The 15,290-nt window shown below is 38.0% G+C and overlaps 1 protein-coding gene across 1 annotated transcript in view; it reads left to right on the top strand.

Moving 5' to 3' along the window:
• csmd3b (CUB and Sushi multiple domains 3b) overlaps positions 1 to 15,290 on the top strand; it is a 484,809-nt gene that overhangs the window by 314,632 nt on the left and 154,887 nt on the right. The window contains 3 exon segments of the mRNA XM_051873165.1: positions 7,368 to 7,537; positions 9,657 to 9,813; positions 14,222 to 14,413. Of these exon segments, the coding sequence (XP_051729125.1) occupies positions 7,368 to 7,537; positions 9,657 to 9,813; positions 14,222 to 14,413 (519 nt within the window).

Raw genomic sequence — 15,290 nt, 5'->3', positions numbered from 1 at the left:
TTCGGTATGTGTGATTATATAAGCCCTTTCAACTTGCTCTAAAGACACACACACAGAGGCACACCTCCTAAATGGTGTGTGAACAGGTGTGATGTGTTTGGAATTTAAATTACGTTTCAGAATTCAGTTTACCTGATTATCTGTCAGGGAGGTTCGAGCTTCTGACCCACACAAACACTGCATTGCAGATTCATCAGTTTTGGTTTCCCTTCACTTTTGTTTCCTGTGGTTCAGAAGGTCATATTCCATCATAAAGCAATTTCAGCAATGTTTTGCCTGCGTTGCTGCTGCATTTCAAATTGATTTGTTTTTCCCAAACACTCCAATTTCAGATGTGCTTGTTTCCTGTGTTTACAAGGCCTGGTAAATATCGAAGTCCCCTGATGGAACGTCTAGTCACTTTCCACCTGTTTTTTACTGTTTACTCCAAGGATTAAGCTAGATTAACACAGAGCAACCCTGTCTTAAGGGGAAAAAAGTGAAAAGTGAAACGTGGCTTTGCTGAACCCTGTACTAATGGATTATTTGCAGTGAAAACCATTTCTTACGCTGGCCGTCTGAGTTGTCTAGCATCTGCACAGCCAAATTACAAGGGAATTAAGCAATGTTGAACCCCATGATGCTTCGATGATGGTAAATGCACAGATGAGTTTGAATACCATCTTCCACTTGAGGCGGTCCACTCACCTCTATCTTATGAAAGAAATGGTAGCAAAATTGCCTCTCAGTAGGCACTGAGCAGTATCAATGAGTTCATTATGTTATTGTGCCAGATGACATGCTGGATGGAAATGCAGGTAATGATATACTAGGGCTTTTATTTTGCCTTTCATCATATCAGCCTTATATTGGAAAGCTCATGCTGAGGATGTTTGTGTGAGATGTTGTATAACTCAGAAGGGTTACAGGCATGTTCTATTCAAGAGGTTTACAGCTGAGACTTTGTGGGTTTATCAGGCATGTGGATTTCAAGGCTGTAAGAATAATGCAAATGCAGGGTGTTCGTGTGAAAAGAGCTTTTCATAATTCATAATTCGTTCTCAGTTCGCACAGCTTCACTGACCTGCATTTTAGCACTTGTAGTTCAAATTAAAGTCATATTTTGTGATTAATGATTATGATGATTTAATGATTTTATGATTATAAATATTTCCTTCGATTTTGCTTGGAATATTTTACAGTTAGATGTGTGATTAGATGTGTTTCTTATCTTGATGATGATTTTAGCTTCTTTTATTCAATTGGCTGTCAAAATAAAAATAACTTTTTTTTTTCTAAAGGTTTTTTATTTCTGCAATGAATAACTATAGTAACAAGAATTTGCTTTCCTGTGGGTGACCAGTCCCTCCCTTGCTGATTATATCTTATTGTCTATTTATATGGTTATAGCAAGGGTTGTGGAGCACCAGAAATTTGGCAATTAAACCATTTTTAAATTCAGTTTACTTACTTTTCTAATTAGTTAAAGTAAGGTAACAAGATAATTAAAAAATATTGTACTTTATAGGGAAGCTTGCTCACATTTCATTTGAGAAAAAGAGTTTCATTTCAATGGACGTGGCACAAGTTTGAAAGTTTTGAAGTCTTGATTTCTATTGGCAGTAATCATGCTCTATGATAAGACCCATCTCAATAGTTAGTTAGCCAAGTTAGCCATGTCGTTCAGCTTTAGGCCATGTGTCCACCAAAGCCTTTTTTTCCAGAGCCTTTTATCCAGTTGTTTTCAATGGGAGTGCGGCACTTATTAAACGTTGAGCGTTTATTTCATGCTGAAGCGCTCTGTGTTTTCTACCGGTCACCGAGAGTTGAAGAATGTTTGGGTAAAACCAAACGACAACCTCCCCCCATTTCTTTTGAAGCCAAACTGCAATTCATCGACTGGCCGCTAGGGACAGGCTCCAAAAGAGAGCAGAATCTTATTGAGCCTCATGTTAAAATGCCCAACTTTACAGCAGGAAAAAACATGTTTACAGCCTGGTACAAATTGTGGTTTTGGTCTATATAGCTAATTTTTCCCTTCATGACAGCTGTGAGGGGGATGAATTTTTTTATAACTCATCCGTTTAAATTATATTAAGCTTTAAAGTTCTGCGTAATTAAGGGCGGGGCCACTTGAGTGACAGGTGGATTGCCGCTGCTGTCACCACTAGCCGTTTGTCTGCTCCCGTCACGTCACCTCAGCTCCACCCACGTCCCGCCTCTTTGCCCATTTTCTGTTTCTGTTATTTTTATGTTTAGAAATAAACTATTTGTGAAATTAGATACTAATAATAGTTCTGCGGATATCCCATATCATAGCACATATAGCTTCTCAACTGAAAAAACACCGAAGCACTTTCCGAAGAGCGTTGGCGTTTTCAGCTGGCTAAAAACACTTTGGTGGACACACGGCCTTACCCTTGTGTTCTGCCATTTGTAACTCCAGCATCTTAATATTTGAGCTCATGGCAGTCATTGCCCACACGGCCATGGGCTGAAACATCCACTTCTGCCTCACTGAGCCTTCTGGACAATTTTTGTCTGTTTCCAAGCAAACCGAACAAGAGTCAGGCACGACAACACAGCCTGACAATAAATGCAATCCAAACAGCAATATCTGATAGTGGCGGACATTTGTATCTGGTGACTGTTGCCTGAACTCTCGCCAGCGATTGAGCAGAGCCTTACCGTTAGAAGAAACTGATTGAAAGAGCTTCAGTGGCTTACGTGAGCACACCGAATCCTTTCTGTATACCCCACAAATAATGTTGTCACCAAAGAAAGTAAAGCCTCCTGTCTTTTTACCAGAAGCAGATCTTATCAGATTGGCCTTTCATGGCGCCAGGCGACTGGCTTAAAGAAATCAGACACGACGATTCAACAGCCAAGAATCCTTTTCCACTGGATTAGCAACAAGACACTTGTTTGCAGCAGCCATTTAGTATACATACATTTAAACACTGCGTATAAACCATTTGGTTGATTGATGCATGTTTTGTTTATGGTCTACAAGAGAATAGGGATTAGTGTTAGGCTCCACAATGCACTTCATTCATCGTTTAATCGTTTTAAATGAGACCATTTTTCTAAATGGCCACATTTATCTTTTTTCAGAGGATGTTGCATTCGCTTTAATCAGCTGATCATTGCTTATTGTGGTATCTTGTGAAAGAGAGTAATACTTGCAAATGCTGGTGTTTGTTGTGCAATGTCAAAGATATATATTAATAAATATTTTAGAATATTTGGAATATTTTTACTACTTTTTTCTGTGATGGCAGGTCTCCATTTTCAGTACTCCAGTCTTCAGTCACATGATTCTTCAGAAATCTTTATAATATGCTGATTTGATACTCAAGAAACATTTATTATTATCTCAGCTAAACACTGTTATGCTACTTGATATAAGCCTCAATATAGTGTGTTTTTTGGGATTCTTTGAATATAAATCTCATAAAAACAGCATTTATTTGAAATGGAGATCTTTTGTAACATTAAAAATGTGTTTACTGTCACTTTTAATTCAATTCAGCTGAATTAAAATATCAACGTATCAAAAAAGAAAAGAAAATCATAGTGATACCCAGATTTTTTAATGGTAATGTAATGTTGTATACAATAAAATTCAGTTCCTGAAGTAACATACTCTTTTTAATAACTGTCTATAATTGTAAACTGCATGTCTGTGTGTATCTCACTGCATATTTTGAAGTCAGCGCACATTTTATTTTATTTTATTTTATTTTATTAAGTTGACCTGTACTGTACAACAATATTATCACTACTTTACTGGCACAGTATGTAAGTTTCACCGTTGGAGGTCGCTTATTCAAAACAATAACAAAGATGTAGCTTGATGACGCCATGACAGACTGTGAAATCATGAGAGTTGTTGTGTTCACCTCCACCATATATATATATATATATATATATATATATATATAGATTCCTCACTAGCGGCTGTTTCTATAGGCCGCTATACGTAAGCCATCCATCATATTGGAACGGTCAAAGCCGGTCCGTCAACACTCGAGAGCAAGCTGGCTGAGCGTCTGCAACTGTAGTTAGACACAGGTATAAATATCTATATCTGCAGTATACTTCAGCAGATGTTTTGCTAAACTAACACAATAAAACAAAACGAAGGCATCAGCTAACATGACATTAAAAAGTTACCATAGTTAAAAACCTGTAATATTGAGTTAATACATATACAATCACAAACCATTATCTAATTTCTTTGGGAATTTAAATCTCTGCAGTTTCACAACCAGAAGTTGTGCAATGTTGTGGCATCATTGATTCTTACTGTGTGACTACATTCCAAGATGGCGGGCGCAGTCGAATGTGGCATCTACGTACACATATCTATGACTTCCACAGCCGTTTTCACTTTATGGGGTTATCAGAATCCACAGCCAGCAATAATGAGTAATTGTGGTCCATCAAGAAATCGTAAAACAAACAACTGTGACTAGCTAGACGCTACCAGAGATCGTCGGCTTTGACACTACAACTACTACTTCTGCATTTTTTCAGGAAAGTGCACTAATTCTCCATGATTTCTACTGACAGCTGAGGGTAGGGGGGTTATGATGCCATATGGGCAGTTGTGACTTAATGGTTAGAGAGTCGGACTTGTAACACAAAGGCATTACCGGCAGGAAAATGTAGGTTGTTCTAGAGGTTTTTGGATATTTTAATACATATTATACCTTTAACAGCAGAATTGTAGTGCACGTCTGATGTGTACAGGAGTGGCATGCGGAGGACGCTGCCACGCTTGGCAACTGCCAATATCGCCTATGCCAAGAATCCGGCACTGAGTATTCCTTTCACGGACATGAGTAATGTGTTAAGTATGCATAAAACCTGTTCTGTGTTTTGAAAAATGGAAGACTTGTTACTTTCTAAAAGTTCCCCCAGTGACCTAAGGTCTGTGCCAGGGGCGATTCTAGGATTTCAGTCTTAGGGGTGATTCTCAGTCCCTCACTCGAGCATGAACTGATGTTCAGAGGAATAATCCTTACCTTAAGTGTGAGAGGTCACAAGTTTGAATCTTACTTGACTCATTTTTTTGAATAATTAAAATTTCATGCATTTCAGTAGATGTATATGAGTAACAGTGGTATTTTATGTTTGTGATTTTACTAGAATGAAGAATGGAGACAGCTTTGAGCACAACTTCATGTCAAACATTGCCATTGTACGTTGTTTACGACCAGGACCACCATTGACTAGAAGGACGGATAATACTGTGATTAACTGTCATCATCCTTAAAAATCCTTCACACTTGCTAAAAGGTGACTATAGTAAGCTATGTGAGGTTATTTCATCCCTTTCTCTCCTTAGCAATGGTGTTTAATTAAAGGGATAGTTCACTCAGGGTGGGAATTACCTCACGGTTCAATTACGATTCAAAGGGATACAATGATAAAATCTTGATGCATCTTTTTTCTATACAGGATTATATAGATAATGCTCAGAACGTGAGTATTTGAAAGCAAAGCAAAGCGCGTTTCTCACAGCACATATCCTGTGCAGTGAAGCCTATGATTGCCCTTGTAATTCGCTTCAACCTTTTTGAACTGTATAGAAGATTATCTTATGGGATGTGTGTGGGATTGGAAGCAAGCAGGATATGTCTGTTTCTAGAGCGCACACAGTGCCATCGCACATCTGCGGTTTAAACAAAACTCAGATTCAGAATCACTGAAGAGAGAATCGCAATGTATCCGAGAATTGACTTTTTCTCCCATCCCTATAGTTCACCCCCAAAAAAAGAAAATGCTGGGCCAAATTGGACCAAACCGGACTTGCTTTCTTCTGTGAAACTATTGAAGAAGATATTTTGAAGTACAAACCATTTTGGTTACCATTAACTTCCATTGTATGGACAAAGGACAAAAAACTATCTTCTTTTATGTTCCACAGATGGAGAAAACAAAAAATCATACAGTTTTGGAATGACATTATAAATTTCATTTTTATCTGCACTATCCCTTTAATTTAAAAACCTAAAACTTGTTTTAATTGCTAAGGAAAGAAAGGGGTGAAATAACCTCACATAGCTTACTATTGTCACTTTTCAGCAAACATGAAGAATTTTTAAGGATGATGACAGTTAATCGCAGACCCTAAAAAAAAGTTCTAGAAATGTCTATAGTCTGCACAGGTATCAAACCTCTCAGTGTCTCCCAGTTCTGAAATGTTGTTCCCCTCAAGCCGATCTCTAACTTCCCGCTCTGTCAGATTAAACATCACTTTATAAGCTCTGGCATCTGACGTGACTCTCAAAGAAACTCCCAGAAAATCCCATAATTCTTTTAACATACTTCCTTCCTCACTGAAAGTAACATTTTAAAGTACCCAATTTTTCCAAACGCAACGGTCAGCTTCAGCGGCCTGTCAGACCAGATCAGGTTTTGTGGATGAAAGCAGGACCAGAGTCCATCTCTCGGAGTAGAAACTACTGTACGCAAACATTACTTCTGACAGGAGCACTCGCATTCCCAGCCCAAACCATGTTCCCAGGCCACTTGAAAATTGATTTTATCTTTAGTATGAACAAAAACATATGTGAGTGTAAGACAACAAAGCTCTGAAAAACTCATTCTATCATGCTATGCCTTCTGGGACAGCCTAACTAATTCAGATTGCAGCCTCATTAGGTCAGTCACAGTTCTCTTAACTTTTTTTCCCCCCAGAACTGAATGAAAGTGAGAAGAAGGGCATATGGGAAAAGCAAGAAGCCTCGCCCAGTGTAAATTCACATCATGTCCTGGGCTGACTCACCGAGGGGTGTGTATGTAGGTAATTTACTAAATGGAGGCAGTAACAGTGGTGATTTATTCAAAATATGACACTGGTAATATCGTCATAACATGGAGCGGCATGGAGGGAAACGGCGAGGGGACGTTAAATAAATCAGCCGGGCTGTGTTGCTTTATGTTGGTCTTTCTCTTACACCAGAATACATGATGGATATTAATACACCTGTTTTTACTGTCTGTTGTTCCATTAAATCTACATTTGATGGTTATTGTTCAGAGTCCATCCTATGTCCCCTAACAACATGTGATTTTGAATTAAAGCTACGAATGTCGCGACTCAGCTCTGTCGATTTCACTTTCCCGACCCGCCTGTCACACGAGCACCGCAGACTCGTGCTGTCCAGACTAATCATTTTGAAAATGCCAGATCCGTATTAACGCACGGTGAGCTTTTACAGCAGCAATATGTCCGTGTGGTGTGCTTGAAAGCTTGTTGCAAAATGTTAACTGAATATCTTTATATAATAATAGTAGGTGACGTTTTGATTACTAGCTTTGTGCTTGTGTTACTCCATTTTTCCCCAATGTTCCATGGTTTTATTTCCCATCTCTAGCGGAGTGCGGCTCATCTGTCATCAACAATGAAGGGATTCTGCTGTCACCGAATTACCCCATGAACTACGAGAACAACCATGAGTGCATTTACAGCATACAGGTGCAGGCTGGGAAAGGAATCAACATTTCGGCTAGAACCTTCCATCTGGCCCAGGGTGACATTCTGAAGGTATTTCAACACCTAGTTACAGTGCTGCAACAGTCATGCAACTTTTTTTGGCAGCAGCTATTTGTGCTTAGTGTAAATAGTTGTTAGATGCTATTTATACTTAGTGCAAATAGTGGCAGATACTTTATTTTTGTATGTTATAAAACAGTATGCAATAATAAGAACATATGCAAGTGTATAAAATTATATTTATTGCAATCATAAATGCCTTACTGGGAAATTACTTGTCCCTAAAACCCTAGCTAATAAACTTTATTCCTACTATTAAATACCCGTTAGGCATTTTATTTCCACTTTTCAGATATTTTCTTGATTTTTATTTAAAATAAATGCCTCTCCAAGCTGATATGTGATAGGAAAAGGAAGAAGAATGAGTTCAGAAAATGGTGGATTCGAACTCGGGTTATCAGCTGGATTTCTTTTGTAATTTTGGCTGGCTCAATCAGACGATGGTGGGAGCTTCTGCTAACAAGGCGGGCTATTTGCACTTGTAAATAGACACTTCGACTTTTTTGGCTTTTGGAGAGGACACCAGTTTTGTTCAGATTTTTTGTTCAGAATAAGACATTAGCAAAAGCAATAAATAAATAAATAAATATTCTGTCATCATTTACTCACCCTCACCCTTATAACTTACTTTCTTGTATAAAACACAAAAAGCAAAGCTTTGAAGAATGTCTATGCCATTATTTTGCAGTATTATAAAAGTCAATGTTGACAGGGCTGGTCAAACTTTCTAAAATGATGCTAAATCACAATAGCATATACAGTAGGTGGTACGCTATATATCTAGTCTTCTGAAATCATAAGATACTTTTGTGTGAAACAGACCGAAATTTAAGTTGTTAATCACTGATAATCTTCCACTGCAGTGAGCTTTTAACCATAACGACTGGATCATTAAGTCGATGAATTGAACTCTGGATCATTATGATTTCTGAACTAATCATTTATATTACATTTAAATGTATGCATTTGACAGACGCTTTTATAAAAAGCGAATTACAGTGAATGCCCAATGAGAGCTTGGCTGGATGTCAAGACTTTGAGTGGAGAAAAAAAAAAAAACTAATTCTATTTCAGTCTGTTCCTCACACAAAGATGGCTTCAGAAGACTGGAAATGTTGTGCACAAGTCATTATGGGCCACTTTTACTGGGCCTTTTTGACTAAAATCCTCATTTAGAGTAGATATAGGGTACATTTATGTTCCACTGAAGAAATCAGTCCTACAGGTGGACATACACAATTAGTTTAGAGTGAAAAAGGACTTCTGTTTTTTTTTTTTGTTTGTTTGTTTGTTTTGTTTTTTACAAAAAAAAAAAAAATACTTGACAACCAGTTTAAATGGTCATATTCATGAACATCATTTTCATTTTTATTCCTTCTTTTTTATAAATCTCAGAGACCTACAGTAGTGGCCAAACGTGATGTCTGGAGGGGAAATTTGTTTTGAATGACCCCACAAATTCATTTAAACCATCAAAATATGAGGAAACATTATATTTTTTTTAAATATGAAAAAAGAACAAAACACTAAACTTGGTTAAGGTATTTATCTGACAAAATTATTTGGCAAAAAAGGCAAACTACAACTACAGGTTTTATTTTACAATGCAAAAAAAAAAAAATGCATAGGAAAACAAAAAGCTCACAGGAAAAAACATACATTCAGTTATTAATATTTCATTGGTTCTCTTTTGTTTTTGCATGTGTTTATAACATGGGCAATAATAATGTCTGTACAATTTGGCATGTTATCACAAATAAAACAACTGACTCCAAGCACAACTATGCAATATGCTTACAAAATCTTTAACAAATTTTCAATAATATTTGAATAAAGGGTGAAGATTTCAGTTTTCCCAGACCGACATAACTTTTAGCCATTAAAGTCACCTTTATTTATACAGAGCTATAAACAATACTGATTGTTTCGAAGTAGTTTTACTATGTAACTAAGAGGGCACTGCAGATATTTCTGTTCACATCCAAACAATATCCCTTTTTTCTTTGTCTTATTTTGTCGGGATATATATACCACAAAACAAATATCAGGTAGCATTTTCTTTTGATCTTGCTCTTGCTTTGTGATCTACATTTGATCTTCCTGCCTCCAGATCTATGATGGTAAAGACAACGCCGCTCACATGCTGGGTGCCTTCACCGGTTCATCAATGCTGGGTCTGACCCTCATCAGCACCTCCAATCACCTTTGGCTGGAGTTCTACAGTGATGCAGAGGCCACTGGAGAAGGCTTCAAACTAGTTTATTCCAGTAAGTTATTACACTGGCCCTATACCCTACACACACTTCTGCACCGGGGCTTGACCTTAGTAATAAAGAAAGGCTATTCACACCAAATAAAGTGCCCGTCTTAATAAAGAGTGTCTGTCTTGTAAGAGTCTTTCACATTGCAGGCGACTGACAGGAAGAAGGCAGCAGATGGAATGTTATTGCTTTATTTTGATCAGTGGAGTGATAGCTGATGACTCCTATATTATCAAAATATCTTGCATATTGCCACATTGGCCATTAGTAAGCCACTTTATGTTTTTCTTGTGATAGCGTGAGCAAAACATATAAGACTCAATGAAACAGTATTCATATTTCCAACCCAGTATTTTCCAAACAGCTACATAGTTGTGTGCTGCCAAGCCATAAATTCCTAATAATGGTGCATTGATGGATGAATTTGTCATTAATTGCAGTTCATGTTTTTCTATGGATGTTCTGTGGTGGACTGTGGTATTTTAATGTTTGGCCTTGTTTTAACATTTTTCTTCTCTTGAAAGAATTTAGTTCAGTGTATTGCCTGATGCAATTCTTCAGTATGTGTGCAGTTGTCATATATGTGTGAGAAAAAATCATTGGGGTTCAATATAGAACTCTAGGGTTCTAGACTCAATTTTAAAGAACCGTTTTTGCCAAAATGCTTCGATTTAAGAAGAAATGTCTTAAATGATTGAATAACACTTTCATGTTTAAAGGTTATTTCAATTTTTTCTAGTGATAAAGTATGTTTACAAGCTGTTTAATTCATAAAATGTAATAAAAATAAAAAAAGCATTAAAACAATATTAAATATAGCTGCAAGCAGCGATGACGGGCCCAAGCCCTGACACCACCGCCACCCTGGAGGCTTTAGGGAGACTGTGCACGACAGGCAATATGCATTTCAACCTGGTGAATGAAAAGGACTCCCTGTTGGTCGGAGCTAATGACTTTAAATTAGAACGTTTCCTGGCTGGATAAGGACAACATATGTACTGAGTTTGGTGACTGTAGGTAAAACTAACCCCCCGCTTTTGTCAAAATGTGGCGCTATAGAGCCCCTCCTCCCCACCCGTTTCTAAGGCTTTGCCCATGTCTACTGGCTGACATATCTGATGTGTGTGTCAAGTTTCAGGCAATTTGAAACATGCTAAGAGCCTCAAAAACATCCAAACAGATTAAGTTTGATGAGTTGCCATGGCAACAGTATTTAAGATATCAAGAATCCTTTCACAGGTCTACATCTGCTGTGTTTTGACATTATACTGATGAAATTTGAAGCACACTTCCTGTTTCCTTTTTTTGCCATAAATTTGCTTTATGGCCATGGCCAAACCGTTTGAGATATCAAAAATCTGCTTACAATTAATGCTGACCGAGCTTGGAGGTGATTGGATGATTCTCCTAGGAGGAGTATATTAAATTCCAGAGCATGCGTTTTTCAAACAACCCTTAATAGCCCACTTCCTGTTGGGTGGAGCTAATGACATACAGTACGGAAGTTGTACAGCCCGATGAGATCTATATGTGTACTGAGTTTCATACAGATATGTGCTTGTATGTATTCAAGATTTCAGATTCCGTTCTAGGGGCGCCATAAACCCCCCATGCCATGACCATGTACCAGCTTTGGCCCGGCCCTAATGGCCGCGGATTCTGACCAATGTGCACATTTTCAAGAGTTTTTGAGCATGTAAAGGGCCCTAAAAACCAGCAAAACCTTGACGAAAAAGAATAACATGCAAGTAGAAGAATCCAAAGGAAAACAATAGGGCCTTCGCCATTTCAGGGCTTTGGCCCTAATTAACCTAAATCCATAAAATGATCGCGGATGGGAACCCCAAAAACACTCAAGATATGAAGCTTTAAGATTCTATATAGAACCTTTTCTAATAAGAGTGGAGGGTTGGTTTAAATATTTGTAGAGATATTTTTAACTATATAGATGATGAATAATAGATGATATACTGTAGTTGATCAGTTGTTCTTGTTTAGGAGTGTTTAGATAAGTACATACATATTTGTTAACTACATTTTGTACTCTTTCAGTATTCTACAGACATACAGCAATGTCTAGAAATTTAAAATTCAACAAACTGCTACTTCTCAGTGTTGCTTCTTCCTGGTGCTGCTGATATATTCTGTCATTTAGAAGCATAAACAAGGCTTTAATGCACATAACTATCAATAATTCATCAACTGAAGGAAAATACTTTCATTCTGCAGATGAAAAGATGCATGAAATTCATAGTTCAGTCAGGAAAGTCTAGAGATGGTGCAGGCTGATTCTTAATGCAATAAGCAAACAATGACATCATCTAACGATGACAACATCTAACATCCAATTTGCTTGTAGAAAATTGGAATCAGCCATTAAAAACCATATTCGGGGCATCCCTAATACAAAAATATTAAATAAAACATTATTTTAAAAATGTAATAAAGTATTTTCTGTGTAAAAAGGCAGTTTTCACAGAGTAGTGTGTTTTTTTTAGTTTTACACTGGTTACATTTTTTCCCATCCGGCCCTCAACCTAAAATGAGTTTGACATCCCTGAAATACATTAACATTGTCATATCCATCACCATGCCAAACCCTCCCATAGTTTTCATGACTGAAATCATATGATACTTGTATTGCATTTAGTCACATCTCTGGAAGTATTACTAAAGATTATTTACAAAATGAAACTGCATCACTTCATACTCACAATTCCAGCAGATTTGGCTTCCTTATAACTCGACAACCAATAGATAAGAAAAGCTGTTTTACACAGGAAGGACATAACAAAAGCATGAGAACATCTGAAACAATCAGCTCAAAGGGATTATCAGGAAGTGGACCAGGAGAAACATGACTGTGTCTCCACTGACCTTGGCTTTATTGGCCCAGAGCCAGAGTTGTGCAGGCACTTGGTCTGAATTTCGCTTTAATGCTATTGTGCTCACAGTGTGGGATTCAACAAGGTTTTAGTTCCACCGGGGGGTAAAGTATTAACCTGCTGGTGGGCTATCTCATTTAAAATCGACTAAATCCCTGTCTGTCTACGACTCCATTCCCCCTGAAGGATTAGCCATTTGAGTGTATAATAAAGGTCAGAGAGAACTAGAGAAGCCAGGCCACCTCCAGTCACTAGATGTTGTAATTTAGAGAAATGTTCAGGACAGGCTGGTGAGTGTAGCTGATTAAAATAGCATTGCTTATTTGGTTGAGTCCTAATCTCAACCCAAGCGTGCTGTGAAACTACAACCTGTAATCAACTAGCAATCAAAGCCGGGTGTCAGATTTTAGTGAAGTTGTTGCAGTTGTTGTGTTTATCTGTACTTAACAACTTGCAGCTTAATGGTGGACCGCTGATAAGCTTTACAAGTCCCCTATGTGGTCTTCTTAAGAGACCTATTATTTTTGAAAGGAGCGAGTTTCGAGATGAGGGGATTTGGGGATTTTCGACACTCTTACAGTCTTTGGTGGAAACGCTTTAATAACTTTGTCTAAGCAAGGTTGATCATAATTTTTTCGCATTGCGGAGCTGAAATGTGGAAATTAATAAATGTTATTGAATTGTTATTACTTGAGACTAATCATATATACATTCTAGTAGTTGGAAAGTCATGGAACTTTGATTCATACTGTACAATTACTTATACAGGAAATTTGACAATTTGAAAAAAAAAAAATACATTTTCTATATATATATATATATATAATTAAGTGTGACGTAAGTGTCTAAATACTTTTTGGGACCACTATATATTAATATTTGCATGCATATGAAATTATAAAAGTCTAGTGTGATAATAACTTACTAATAAAATTGTGTAAAATGAAACTGACAAATTAGTACTTAATTAAAATTCTCTGATATACTGAGTGAGCTGCTATGTGTTTTCGGCTATTTCTGAGTACTGGCTGTATAATGATAATGAGTCATAGCTACACAATTAATAACAGGATGTGTCGCACAGTGAGAGGGTCTGTGCTTTGGTTCTGATTATGGCTCCAAATTAACCAAGCACTTAATCTTAATTGTTCTGCCTGCTTAGCAAGGGACCGTCTCTGCCTACCAGCCCAGTAGGATCTTAACTTCAAATTGTTGCCGTTAATGATCACATTAATGGCAAACTTTTACAGCTGTGCCACAGAGCAGCATGAAAATACCAGGCGAAGGAAAATTTCAGCAATCTCCACTATAATGACCTCATAAAGCTGAATGCAGTGTGGTTTGTTCTCAATCATATTCTGAATCTAGTCTTACTAAACTTGTCTAGTGCTCCATTTTTGTCATTTATGACAGATTTATGCAGGGATATTTAATAAATGGCCTAAAAAGTACAATAAAAGCACTCATCTTAAGAAAATATTGACATTTCTTGAGTGAATCAGTCATCTAACAGTCATAATGTCTTTCAGGTTTTGAGCTCTCTCACTGTGAGGACCCTGGGGTGCCCCAGTTTGGCTTCAAGGTCAACGACCAGGGCCACTTCTCTGGCAGCACCATCACCTACAAGTGCGACCCCGGATACACTCTTCACGGCAGTGGCGTGCTCAAATGCATGACGGGAGAGAGGCGGGCCTGGGATAATCCTCTTCCTTCCTGCATTGGTAAGACTGTTCAAACTGTAGAAAGGATGTACAGTATGTACTTTGAAGCAGGGTTGAAGTCACAGATGGGTATAATCAGAACAAATACGGTCCTCAAAGGTGAAGTATGTCGTTTATGCAACACTAGTGGCACCTAGCGGTATTACAAAATGAAGGCATATATAAACTAAACATATATTTGCTGTGTTGCTTTGTGTCATGAGTAAACAACAAATCCAACATATATGTACCAGCACATTTTTGACATGACACACCACAACTGTTTGAGGCAAATCAAAGTAAAAATTATAAACTTTGTCTTTCTGAACGGGTGCATGATGATGATGTATGGTATTGAAGCGTCCATTGTAGCGCGTTTCATCGCAATGCATCGTTCACATTGGTGTGTTCATGACATGTTTAATCTAAGGTCTAAATGCAGTGAATTTTGTCTTGCTCTCCTGTACCCAAAGCTGAATGTCTTTTCCCATGTAACACGTCAGCCATGGTCCCATAGCTGCTAAACACCCTCTGGCTCTGCCTGCTACAGTAGCCACGCCCCAAACTCTCCATCTGCTACAGTAGCCACGCCCAAAACTCTGCGTCTGCTACAGTAGCCACACCCCAAACTCACCATCTGCTACAGTAGCCACGCCCCAAACTCGCCATCTGCTACAGTAGCCACACCCCAAACTCTCCATCTGCTACAGTAGCCACGCCCCAAACTCTCCATCTGCTACAGTAGCCACGCCCAAAACTCGCCATCTATTACAGTAGCCACGCCTCAAACTCTCAGTCTGTTACAGTAGCCACACCTCAAACTCTCAGTCTGTTACAGTAACCACACCCCAAACTCTCCATCTGCTACAGTAGCCACGCCCCAAACTCTCCATCTGCT

The sequence above is a fragment of the Ctenopharyngodon idella genome, chromosome 19, assembly GCF_019924925.1.
Source record: "Ctenopharyngodon idella isolate HZGC_01 chromosome 19, HZGC01, whole genome shotgun sequence".
NCBI lineage: Eukaryota > Metazoa > Chordata > Actinopteri > Cypriniformes > Xenocyprididae > Ctenopharyngodon > Ctenopharyngodon idella.
This window is presented reverse-complemented; position numbering and strand designations above follow the sequence as displayed.